Source organism: Anopheles aquasalis, chromosome Y (genome assembly GCF_943734665.1).
Source record: "Anopheles aquasalis chromosome Y, idAnoAquaMG_Q_19, whole genome shotgun sequence".
In the NCBI taxonomy this organism is placed as follows: domain Eukaryota; kingdom Metazoa; phylum Arthropoda; class Insecta; order Diptera; family Culicidae; genus Anopheles; species Anopheles aquasalis.
In genome coordinates, this window is record NC_064879.1 from 4,940,074 (window position 1) to 4,950,984 (window position 10,911).

At 49.4% G+C, this 10,911-nt stretch overlaps 2 protein-coding genes across 6 annotated transcripts; one reads left to right on the forward strand and one right to left on the reverse strand.

Moving 5' to 3' along the window:
• Nucleotides 1-2,587: 2,587 nt before the first annotated feature.
• Nucleotides 2,588-5,943, reverse strand: LOC126579909 (BTB/POZ domain-containing protein 17). Of its 4 annotated transcripts, none has more exons than XM_050243634.1 (5): nucleotides 5,661-5,943; nucleotides 5,180-5,411; nucleotides 4,048-5,059; nucleotides 3,751-3,932; nucleotides 2,588-3,534 (listed from the first exon to the last, which is right to left on the reverse strand). In XM_050243634.1, exons 2-5 carry the CDS (start codon nucleotides 5,252-5,254, stop codon nucleotides 3,280-3,282), a joined length of 1,524 nt encoding a protein of 507 aa, XP_050099591.1. In that variant the 5' UTR covers nucleotides 5,255-5,411; nucleotides 5,661-5,943; the 3' UTR covers nucleotides 2,588-3,279. The 4 variants fall into 4 exon arrangements, with proteins under 4 accessions (XP_050099591.1, XP_050099588.1, XP_050099589.1 ...); XM_050243631.1 differs by having other exon boundaries at nucleotides 4,048-5,062; XM_050243632.1 differs by lacking the exon at nucleotides 5,661-5,943 and adding an exon at nucleotides 5,581-5,597 and having other exon boundaries at nucleotides 4,048-5,062.
• Nucleotides 5,944-6,271: 328 nt separating this feature from the next.
• On the forward strand, nucleotides 6,272-10,706 carry LOC126579912 (serine hydroxymethyltransferase). Of its 2 annotated transcripts, none has more exons than XM_050243638.1 (3): nucleotides 6,272-7,135; nucleotides 9,115-9,314; nucleotides 9,424-10,706. In XM_050243638.1, exons 1-3 carry the CDS (start codon nucleotides 6,863-6,865, stop codon nucleotides 10,625-10,627), a joined length of 1,677 nt encoding a protein of 558 aa, XP_050099595.1. In that variant the 5' UTR covers nucleotides 6,272-6,862; the 3' UTR covers nucleotides 10,628-10,706. The 2 variants fall into 2 exon arrangements, with proteins under 2 accessions (XP_050099595.1, XP_050099596.1); XM_050243639.1 differs by lacking the exon at nucleotides 6,272-7,135 and adding an exon at nucleotides 8,754-8,999.
• Nucleotides 10,707-10,911: the final 205 nt, after the last annotated feature.

Below are 10,911 nucleotides of genomic sequence, written 5' to 3' on the forward strand. Positions count from 1 at the left end.
ATTAAGGATGAATGAAAAAAATGTGAACGAGTACAGGGCTTCCAGTGAACCAAATGTCATGAAATTTGGACTGAAAGTCCCTCGAAGATGCACCTTTAAAACAAAAATACTCACATTAAGATAGCGCTTCCAGAAATTTTCATTATGCAAAACAGTCCTGTTTACTTTGCGACAGACCATGTATTAAACAACGAGTGTTGTGGGAGATTGCAGCAAATAGCTCACAATTTTCAATGGTCAATCCATACCATTGCCGAGAACAGAAAAGCCGCTAACTCCTCTTTAATGTAAAAAAAAACTAGCGCAAATTTGCGAAATGGTGCCAAAGCAGAACAGCAACTATCACAGTGCCCCCCAAGTCTCAATTGAACACATTTCCCAGAATCCACTCGGGGATCGCGTACCTGTGAAGCGGCCAAACCTGTGGATAGGCTGACCTTGATCATGTGCGAACTGAAAAAATGGCGTCTATCTATACTTTAATGGATCAAGATTAAGGTCACGATCAATGTTCCACTGTTTGTGGAATTGATTCATGTGCCATGACCTTGGCTCTACTAAAACAACGGGAGTCTGGCAGCAGCAGGCCGCAGGTAGGCCACGAAAACGTAAACAAAGTCGTAAGCCAAAACAAAACAATCAAACAACTACGGCGAATGGCTGTACCAAAGCAGAAGAACAGCAGGTGCACTACTGCGCTGCGCCGAGCTGTCCGCTTTCCGAAATTCCCGGAATCGATCTGGGTCGGAGTCGATTCCGAGCCCCGAGTCGACTCCGACCCAGATCGATTCCGGGAATTTCCAGGGGGGGAGGGGGGGAGTGAAGTTTGGCGCAGCAGTAGTAACTGCGTTCCTTATGCTTTGCACTTTTTTGCAGGCGTGGAATCGAAGTGGAATTCGTGGGTGCGACTCCGAGCGCCCATCACAACTACCAACAAGCTAAAATGGGAATCCGCGAGTAGCTGCAAATTTTGAAATACACAACATGTATATACACACACAATAGTATACAACAAGTAAACATTTGTTTTGTCTTCCTATTATTTATGAAAAATAATATTTTATTTGCGCCTTTGGAACGGGTTTCCGTTGATTTAGTGATTACTATTGACCGTAACACACCGTTGCGTAGGCGGGCGGGCACACGTTCGGTGTGCTTTTGTTTGCCTGCGACGTGTGTACGTGCTTCTATTAGTTTATCCTATCCACCCTAAACTGCACCATAACTAGCTAAATCGTTTCATAACTCGCCATCGAGCACCTTAGCACCAAACTATAACAAACTTATTCAGGTCGTCGTTCACTTTCGACCCAGCACGATTGCGATTGGGATGGCGACATTGTTACGTGGTCTCGTGAATAAGATTGACGGGTAGAGCGGGGCTTTGCCCACACTGCACGCCACGGAACCGCAAATATACATATTTCATTTCATCATTTTGTGACCCCATCGAATCCGTACGTTGGTTTTGGGTGTGTCCGCATGTGTGTTTTTTTTTGTTTAAGTTTCGCGGAATAGCTATTGTTTTAAATGTTCTACTAGGGTGCGTAAGCTACCATCACACACTCCGAAGTGCGCCACTACGAAGTGAAACCTATATCATTCTAGCGTACTGTCCCTGATAGGCTTCGTTCTCGCTTCAAGGCTGGCTGATTCGCGGACCCAAATCACTAATGCCGCCCTGTGTATATCGCAGCGATCGAAGCAACGGTATGGGGTATTTAAGAGGAGTCAAAATCAAACGCTTCCCATTCAGCTGTCAACAGTCTGCCTATCTTTTTGCTGCCTTTCACGTAGTGATTTCCTTAACTACCTGAAATATGGTAGATGTAACCATTGATTTGGTACGACAGGTACAGCGCGAACGTCTGGAGACTTCACGCCCAAATGACGGTAATATTCGAGCAATGGGTGTGTGTGTTCAACCGGCCGTCGTGGTTGCTGGTGACGAGTCTACTTTTGTTCAAGAGTGTTAAGTAGACCATAGTGCGGCTACTGACAAATACTCGAATTGCTAGAGAGTCGATGTTCTTCAACGGCCTTGAATCAATTACATTTAGATGAAATAATTCACTGTGATGTCATACTAAATGGCAAATACTTTTGATGATTGTTAAAAATTCAACAACAAAAAATAGTTAGATCAAACATTATACAATAACCAGTAATCTTAGCGTTAATAGTTTCTACATACTAATATTACAAAAATGCAATGCAAAATGATTTCATCAGAGTGCAACAGATAATTCAAATAATATAAGAACGGTGGAACGCCTCGTTTTGTGCTACACTATCGGTATTCACCTTAGCATCGCAAAAACCGTAGATCGGCAAGGATGTACCTGAGGGTCCTACTTGGATGCTAATGGTCTTATCTAGGTGTAGAAGGAAAGCGCCGCACGTACCAAGCGTTAAACGATTTCCATTACTATGCTGCTGTAGCAAACCAGACCGTTCCGTTTGCTGTTAAAATCAGTCTCACCGATTTCGATATCAGCGAACAATACAAACATAAATGAAGTTTAACATCTTTTTAGTGCGATTACTATTGCAGCGTCCCAATCAGGAGAAGAGCAAATGAAACCCCTTTGGGAGTGCGCATCGAAACAAATTAATTCAATTTATTGAGCAATGCCTCCGCAAGTTCAAAGTGATTCACTAAAAATATATGATTTCACAGATAACAAAATGTTGCCATTCGTTCCTCCTGAATTATTCCTCCATATTTCCAATAGAATGGAAAGTGAATTTAAATGGAAGATACAATATACCCTAAACTGCACCAAACTGCAACTAATATACAATAGTTCATCGGCTCTGAGTTTCTTCAAATGTTATTGCTTTGAAGAAGCGAACAGAAAGCATAATCGAAACAAAACATGTTCGATTGTGTGCGTTAAGGTAAAAATCATAATGTAAAATATCGAGCAAAAAGAAAAACTATTTAAATCGAAAAAGGCAATCGAAGGTTTTCATGTCGATTTTTATAAATACGGATAGTATGAGTACGTATCGGAGTACGTACTCAAAGGATTTATGGTACAAGAATCAGAAAGTAGAAAATCCCGATTTAAGACTCGGTTAATTAGGAAAGGTTAAATAAATCGAAAAAAGCAATCAAAGGTTTCAGGATCATTACGCTTCGCATGAATACGGATCGGAGTAGGGATTCAATGGCACGATTACCACCAAGAATCAGAAAGTGGAAAATGCCGATTTTCGACTCGGTTAATTAGGAAAAGTTAAATAAATCGAAAAAAGCAATCAAAGGTTACAGGATCATTTCGCTTCGCATGAGTACGGATCGGAGTAGGGATTCAATGGCACGATTACCACCTGTATCTTGACCTTATCGCGAAACTCGCCGACCATGTACAGATTTGGCATGTCGTCACTGGTCCATTGTAGCTCGTCGAACGGTATAATATCATCAATATTAATGACACGCCGCTGGTTGGAGAAGTATGCCACCTGCACCCGGCAGCTGACAATGTATTCGTCATCGTCCTCGCGTCCAAAAACTAAGACACCAATCTGCAAGCACATGTGAACAGCAAACGTACGTGAATAAGTTAAAAATCATGACCATTCCAATGAAATTTGAAAGAAAACTCTAAAAAGCGTCTAGTGATGTGTTTTACAATCGGCAGGAAAAGAACTCCACCGCAAAAGGGGAACAAATGTTTAGTTTAGCGCATTTCCTTACAGCCGACAACTGAGAAACTCTAGCTGGCAACAGCTCGTACGTACCATAAAACGACGTTCGCCATTAAGCAAGCCGTTGGCGCCAACCCGAACCCGCACAGTACGAATAACGGCCTCCGGAATGTCCTGCTGAGCGTTAGCATTATAGTTGACATCGATAATGCGGGCGGCCAAGTAGCGAACCCCAAACGGGTACAGCTCCACCTCCCAGGCATCCGTACGAGAGTCTGCGGCAATAAGGAAACAACGAGAAAGAGAGAGCGTAAAAAGTTCCGCTTCCGCTGCGTAAAATGTTTACAGGGCAGGAAAAACAGGTTGCAACCTTGCAGTTGCAAAACCTACCTTCTCTTTCTAGGAAATTGACCGGCGAGAAGAACACTGAAGCAACGCGATGATACCTCTCGGCATTCTCCAGCACATCGGCCTGCACCTTCAGACTCCAGAGATCGTCCGTGTAAATGCGCGGTGTAAACTGCCGTCCACCGGTGGTTACTACATCCTGACTATGTGACCGAAAGGTGTGCGTCTCATAGCCGAGCGCATGGAAGTTCATCCCGTTGGCCACCAGGCCGATGACGGCCTTTTTATACTCCTGCTCCTTGGACTTCAACAGCAGCTCCGCCATCTCGGAAATGCTCATCATCGGATAGCGTACGTGCACCAGCACTCGGTCGGCAATCTCCGAAATCTGCTCATGCTTCTGCTTATCGTCCAGCTCCGGTTTGGCGTCAATCAGTGTCTTCTGGTTGGTGAGCCATTCGTCGACTCTCTTGTAGAGATCGTACTCGCTCTTGACAGCAAGATCGTTCTGCTGTAGCAGCCACTCCAGAATGTTCTGACTCAAGTTGACCCATTCGGGCTGGGCGGAGATCTGATCGAAATTCCACTTCAGATAGTTCTCAAGCGCGGTCACGAGCACGGACTGCTCCGTACACATCAGGAGCGAGTTGTGCAGCCACTCGATCATGTAACCCTTCATGGCAGCTTTCCCGATGTGGCTTTTCATAAACTCTACGCAGAGCAGCACCACGTCATGTACGTTGTACTTGTCCGCCAGTTTCATGATGTACACGGCCGTATCGACCGTCACCGTGATCTCACCCACGTACATGTACCGCAGGAACTGTGGAAACACGGCCTGGCACTTTTCGTCCTCCTGTAGGGTGACGACATTGTCACCAAACTCACGCCAGGCCGAGTTCATCAGCATCACGTCGAACACCTCGCTACTGGCGCACAGGATGACGCGATGGGCGGCGTACCGCTTGTCACCGACCAGCAGCACCACATCCGACGTGAGCCGCTCGGCGTACACACTCGCGATTTTTGTCAGCACCCCTTTGGCGTTATGTATCTGCTTCATGGCGGAGCGAGAAAGAGTGTGTGAGAGAGAGAGAAAGGATTAGCGCATAAAATCGAGATTCCGGAAGTTTCCGTGCAACGCGTTGCGGAAAGGAAGGAATAGAGGGCTTACCATTTGGCCGTGTACATCGTACACGCTCTCATCTTCATCCTGTGCCATGCAGCGCACCTCTCCATCCACCTCCATGGTTCTTGGTGGCGCAGTAACTTTCCACGGTAATGGCCTGCGTATATAGCGATGGTTCGTGGCGCGTCGCCCCACGAAACCACCCTTTCGAATGCCTCCTGGTCTTCGGTACACCGCACCAAGACCGAAGGGCCCCTGGGTCGAATCAATTGCGAATCTGCCAGAGAAAGAAGGAAGAATTAGATCATCTCGGACAATTGGATAGCGTCCATGCCATCATCCATCATCGGGCAAGACTTTGCTGTATTTACGCACAGCAACAAACAAACGTAGGCACAAAAAATAAAACCACTTTTCCGACGTTCCCCCGACCCCTACGCACGCACCCAAGGCGCAAATCACAAGGAAACCGTCGTTTTGGGCTGGTGGCGTACGAAAAGCAGTAGAAAATGCAATGGCTACTCACTTTGAAAATAAAAAATGTTCTGAAAAATGAATGCAACTTCTTTTTCATCGCGGGAGTCAACTCATTCGCAAACTCTCATTGCCATTCCCAGCAAAACATACCCGGCTTATGATGCCTGGTTCACTGCTTGATGCAAGGGGTTAACGATGTGCCGCCCACTGCCCAAGTGGATGACTTTGCCTTTGTCAGCGCTTCACGTATGACTTCACCAGGTTATTAAACATATTTTTTTCTAATTAACTATCAATGCGATTAAAGCAACTAATACATCAACCATCAGCTATCGACAGGACGAGTCGTGTTTTCGCTGCCAAAACTGCTGGTAAAATCGAGCAACACAAGTAGCGACAAATCGATGAAAAGTGCACGACCAACAATCGATCAACAATCGCTTTGTCAAACACGGACACGTGCCACCCACACACACACAACCCACGATGGACCAGTAAACTAACACACGTAGCCAACAGTCGGCAAATTGATTATCGCAACAACGCGCAATTCACCGCGCGGCCTTGTGACCTCGAATTCCTACACCCTCCCAGCCCACCCCGGGCGAGTGTCGTGCTTCCAGCATCCCCTTTTTTTTTGACACCCCATCGTGGAGGACGCGTGAGCATCAAACATTATGCTGTCTCCGGCTCGGCTCGACCGGTGCGTTAGACCGTCGTTGTTTGGTTATCGCAGGCCGATGACCCGCCGTTGGTGATAACCTTTCCGGCGGTGGTTCCACCACGGCACGCCGATGACGATGCTGATGGTACGCGGTAGCGTACCGATAGGACATCATCCGGGACCCGATGGTCGCGACAGCAAGGTGCAGCAAACAGCCGGACAATAGCGCCTAGGCCACGCAGTACTTACGCAGCAATCCGCACGGTAGCGCCACAGGAGCACGCGTGATCGGGTTGGGCCCGGTCGAGCCAGTTGTTGCGTACGGAACCCTCTACGCCCTTACCACCGTGCCCGGGTGCCGTGCGCCAAAGGACACTCGATCAACTCCTGCGTGTGCGCGTGTGCCAAGTGCAAAGGAGCCTTCGAATTGCACGGTGTGCGTAATCCAAACTCGCTTCGCGTCGCCGGTTTGTGTCGGAGAGCCGGTTTTGTGTCGGACCGGTTTTGTGTCGGAGAGAGGGGAGGGAGGGCGTTTGTCATCCCATACCAAGGAAGGCGAGCAAGCGAGATATACCGCGTCGCACAATATGCTGAGACAGACGGCGAAAAGATATATTGCGCTCGTTCCGGCACACGCCACCGTACGCAGCTTGTGCGCGGCTACGGTATCGAGGGGTGCGGAATCGCGACAGACCGCTAGAACAACGAACAACGCCGGCATCACTCCAGTACTCCAAGCTAACGATACCAGCAGCAGTGTGCTAGCGCGAGCTTCAATTTGGCGCAGATCTGTGGCCAACATTCGATTCGCCTCGTCGTCTTCGTCATCATCATCGACGCTACCGAAAGCATCATCCAGCGTAAGTATCCGTAGTGGGCGCGATCAATCCTTTTTCTTCTGCTCCGGCAAGAAGATCGCCGCGCCGCGTCCAAGTGAAACACGTGCTCGACGACCGGTAGGCGACTCTTCCTGCAAATCATACGATCGATTGAATTGGCCTTGAACGCCGGTCGGCGGTCTATCTCGTCTCGCCAATCAATCAACTCCGCATCAATTGGTTCGAGGTGATCCTCGGGTACGCCGGAAGGACCTCGAGATAACCCTTGTCATTCCTTGTGTGAAGCACATGGGCACTATCAACATTTTAGCTTTTTAATTAAACTAAACTATTAAAATAGTGCTAATGCTACCGAATTGAAGGCGCAGCAGCACGCAGGTATGTTGGTTTGGATCGCTAGGATGCCCCTGCTGTCTGTGCGTTTAAATCAAAGGGTGTGTGATGATGAAACGTTCTTTCGTTAGCTGATTCTTGACTGGTTACGATTAAAAGTGAGTAAACGCTCACTACAAGCAAAGCGTAACTATACATTGAAACATCCATTTTGCACCAAAACTTTATCATTCTCTGTTTTAGATTCTCATCGTAAAACATCGAATGTTTTCTTGAGTACCACTCCGCGTGGAACTTCGAAAAGGACGCCCACCGGTTACGGTTACTATGCCAAATCTGCCCCTAGTTAAAGCATTTGAGCTGTGCTACGCTCTCCCCGGTGTTTGCCTAGAGACACGCTCGCAGTTACAGCTCGGAAGCTCGTTACACTATCTAATAATCTAAATAGTGGCCATGTTGCGCCGATCTCCCTATGTCGGGGTGATAGTGGTAGCAGTCACCGCGTGGTGAAGCAACTAATCGCTGCGCCCTCTGCTCGTTAAAATCGCGTAGGTTCTATGGGGCCACAGAATCAGCTTGATAGAAGGGCAGCAAAACGGTGATCGAGTTCGAAGGTCGTGCGCAATCGCCCATTTCTTGAGTATTTGCTTATTGTTTTGTTTTAAATTTTATTTTTCTCAAACCGTTTGGCCACTGATAAGGCGTGACAGACACACATACGAAGGCCACGGCATGCTATTAGCAGCATTCTGGTCCAGCCTCTGCCGCCATGAGCTCTGGTAGGCAATAACAAACAAAACCCCCCTCCGCGGCATCGTACACCAGGATCCTTGTTTGCCGATTTCGGACGAGTAGTAGCAGCAAGGCAGCAACCTACTTTCTACGTTGACGATACGGTTTCTGTGACTGTGTCGTCTACTGACGATCGTTTGTGGCGGTGTTTGCTTGACGTGAGTCCTGGTCGGTCCGCCACACTGGCACCGCACGCATTCATCGCGATAAGCAAGCTGCCGAGGCCGGGGAAGGAACGACGTGATTCCAGAATGCTCTTCCTCCCATTGAAAAGCGAGGGGTTGGCGACGGCGAAGGCTGCTTTCGATTTTCAAATGTTTTCTGTTTGTATGTTTTTGCTGGCAAAGTAGTAACTGTTGTTGTTGTTGTCGTTGTCGTCGTCTTCGTCGTCGTGCTCTACGGAGGGCACCCGTGTGAGCGTAGCCAGGCCAGGCCTGCAGCTAGGCAGCCGATTATCACTATCGACGTCATCCAAGGGGAAAGGGGATGGATTTCAAATCAGATCAACCATCGAGGCAGTAAAGTCCCGAGCCCGCACCGTTATAAGCTGAACGCGTGTTAGCTGCAATCATTCAGTAACTGCAGACTAATACGCAACTAGCTCGCAGGGAAACTAGCAGTGCTTTTTTGTTTTACTATTCTGCTTCATTGTAACGAACGTTCACCAAAGTGCCACGAGGATCCGGGGAAGAGCAAGAGTTAGATCGCGAGAACCAGCACTAAAGCGCCACTAAACATGAGCAAACTAAACAAAGCCAGTGTAAATGTCGAGTTGAGCACATTCTGTTTCAGCAGCAAACACCACCGCCATAAAAGGATCATCCCATTGCACTAATTCCGTACCTTTTTCCTCCTGTCCCCGTTCTTACCTTCAGATGGCCGGCAATGCGCAGCTGCTGCACGCTAACCTGTGGGAGCAGGACCCGGAGCTGATGGATCTGATACGCAAGGAGAAGAAACGGCAGACGCGCGGCCTGGAGATGATTGCCAGCGAGAACTTTACCTCCCTCTCGGTACTGCAGTGCTTGAGCTCCTGCCTGCACAACAAATACTCGGAAGGTCTGCCTGGCCAACGGTACGGTTTCTTGCATTACATTCTGCGGCCACTGATGCGCTGCACCTGCTTGATGTAACACTTTTTTTTTTCTAATATGCCTGTGTACGTGTGTGTCCACTCTTTACAGATACTATGGTGGTAACGAGTTCATCGACGAGATCGAACTGTTGGCCCAGCGGCGAGCGCTCGAGGCGTACCGGTTGGATCCAAAGCAGTGGGGCTGCAACGTGCAACCGTACTCGGGCTCGCCAGCCAACTTCGCCGTCTACACGGCGTTGATCGAGCCCCACGGGCGTATCATGGGACTCGATCTGCCGGACGGTGGCCATCTGACGCACGGTTTCATGACACAAACGAAGAAAATCTCCGCCACCTCCATCTTCTTCGAGAGCATGCCGTACAAGGTGAACCCCCAGACCGGGCTGATCGATTACGACAAGCTGGAGGAGTCGGCTCGCCTCTTTAAGCCGAAGGTCATCATTGCTGGCATCTCGTGCTATTCGCGCTGCCTCGACTACAAACGCTTCCGCGAGATAGCGGACCAGAACGGTGCCTACCTGTTCGCCGATATGGCGCACATCTCCGGTCTCGTCGCGGCAGGTGTCATCCCGTCACCGTTCGAGTACGCCGACGTGGTCAGCACGACGACCCACAAGACGCTCCGTGGGCCCCGGGCCGGTGTCATCTTCTTCCGCAAGGGCGTCCGCAGCGTGAAGCCGAACGGCGAGAAGGTGCTGTACGATTTGGAGTCGCGCGTCAACCAGGCTGTGTTCCCAGGGCTACAGGGTGGCCCGCACAACCACGCGATTGCCGGTATCGCGACCTGCATGCAGCAGGCCAAGACGCCCGAGTTCCGCGCGTACCAGGAGCAGGTGATCCGGAATGCCCGGGCACTCTGCCAGGGGTTGCTCGATGCGGGCTACTCGGTGGCGACCGGTGGCACCGACGTGCACCTCGTGCTGGTCGATCTGCGCCCGGTCGGCATCTCCGGGGCGCGGGCCGAGTACATTCTCGAGGAGATTTCGATTGCGTGCAACAAGAACACGGTACCAGGTGACAAGTCGGCCCTCAATCCGTCCGGCATCCGGCTCGGTACGCCGGCCTTGACGACTCGCGGTCTGCTCGAGAGCGACATGGCCCAGGTGGTGGCGTTCATCGATCGTGGTTTGCGCCTATCGAAGGAGATCGCCACCGTGACCGGCCCGAAGCTGGCCGACTTCAAGCGCATCATCCACGAGGACCCTGGTATCGAAGCCGAGGTGCAGGCACTGCGTGCCGAGGTCGAGCGTTACAGTGCACAGTTCCCTCTGCCAGGCTACGAGAAATTCTAAAGCCCACGCACACTACCGACTACACCAATAAAAAAAAAACCCGCTGGCCATTTTACAACATTTTTTTTCCGAAAGGTAATCCGCTTTTTTTTTTTGCTTTCTTAAACTGCCTTCTCTTTAGACTATCCTGGTACCATATAGCCTGGTATCCAGGAATCTCCTTGCATCTTTTAAGCTGATAACATCGAACGCCACTCGGGGGCTCGGACATCTCATGTGAATGACCATCGTCGGACATTGCGTTTGCGGATCGGTATGGTAAGTAGACCGAATTTTTGACCAAA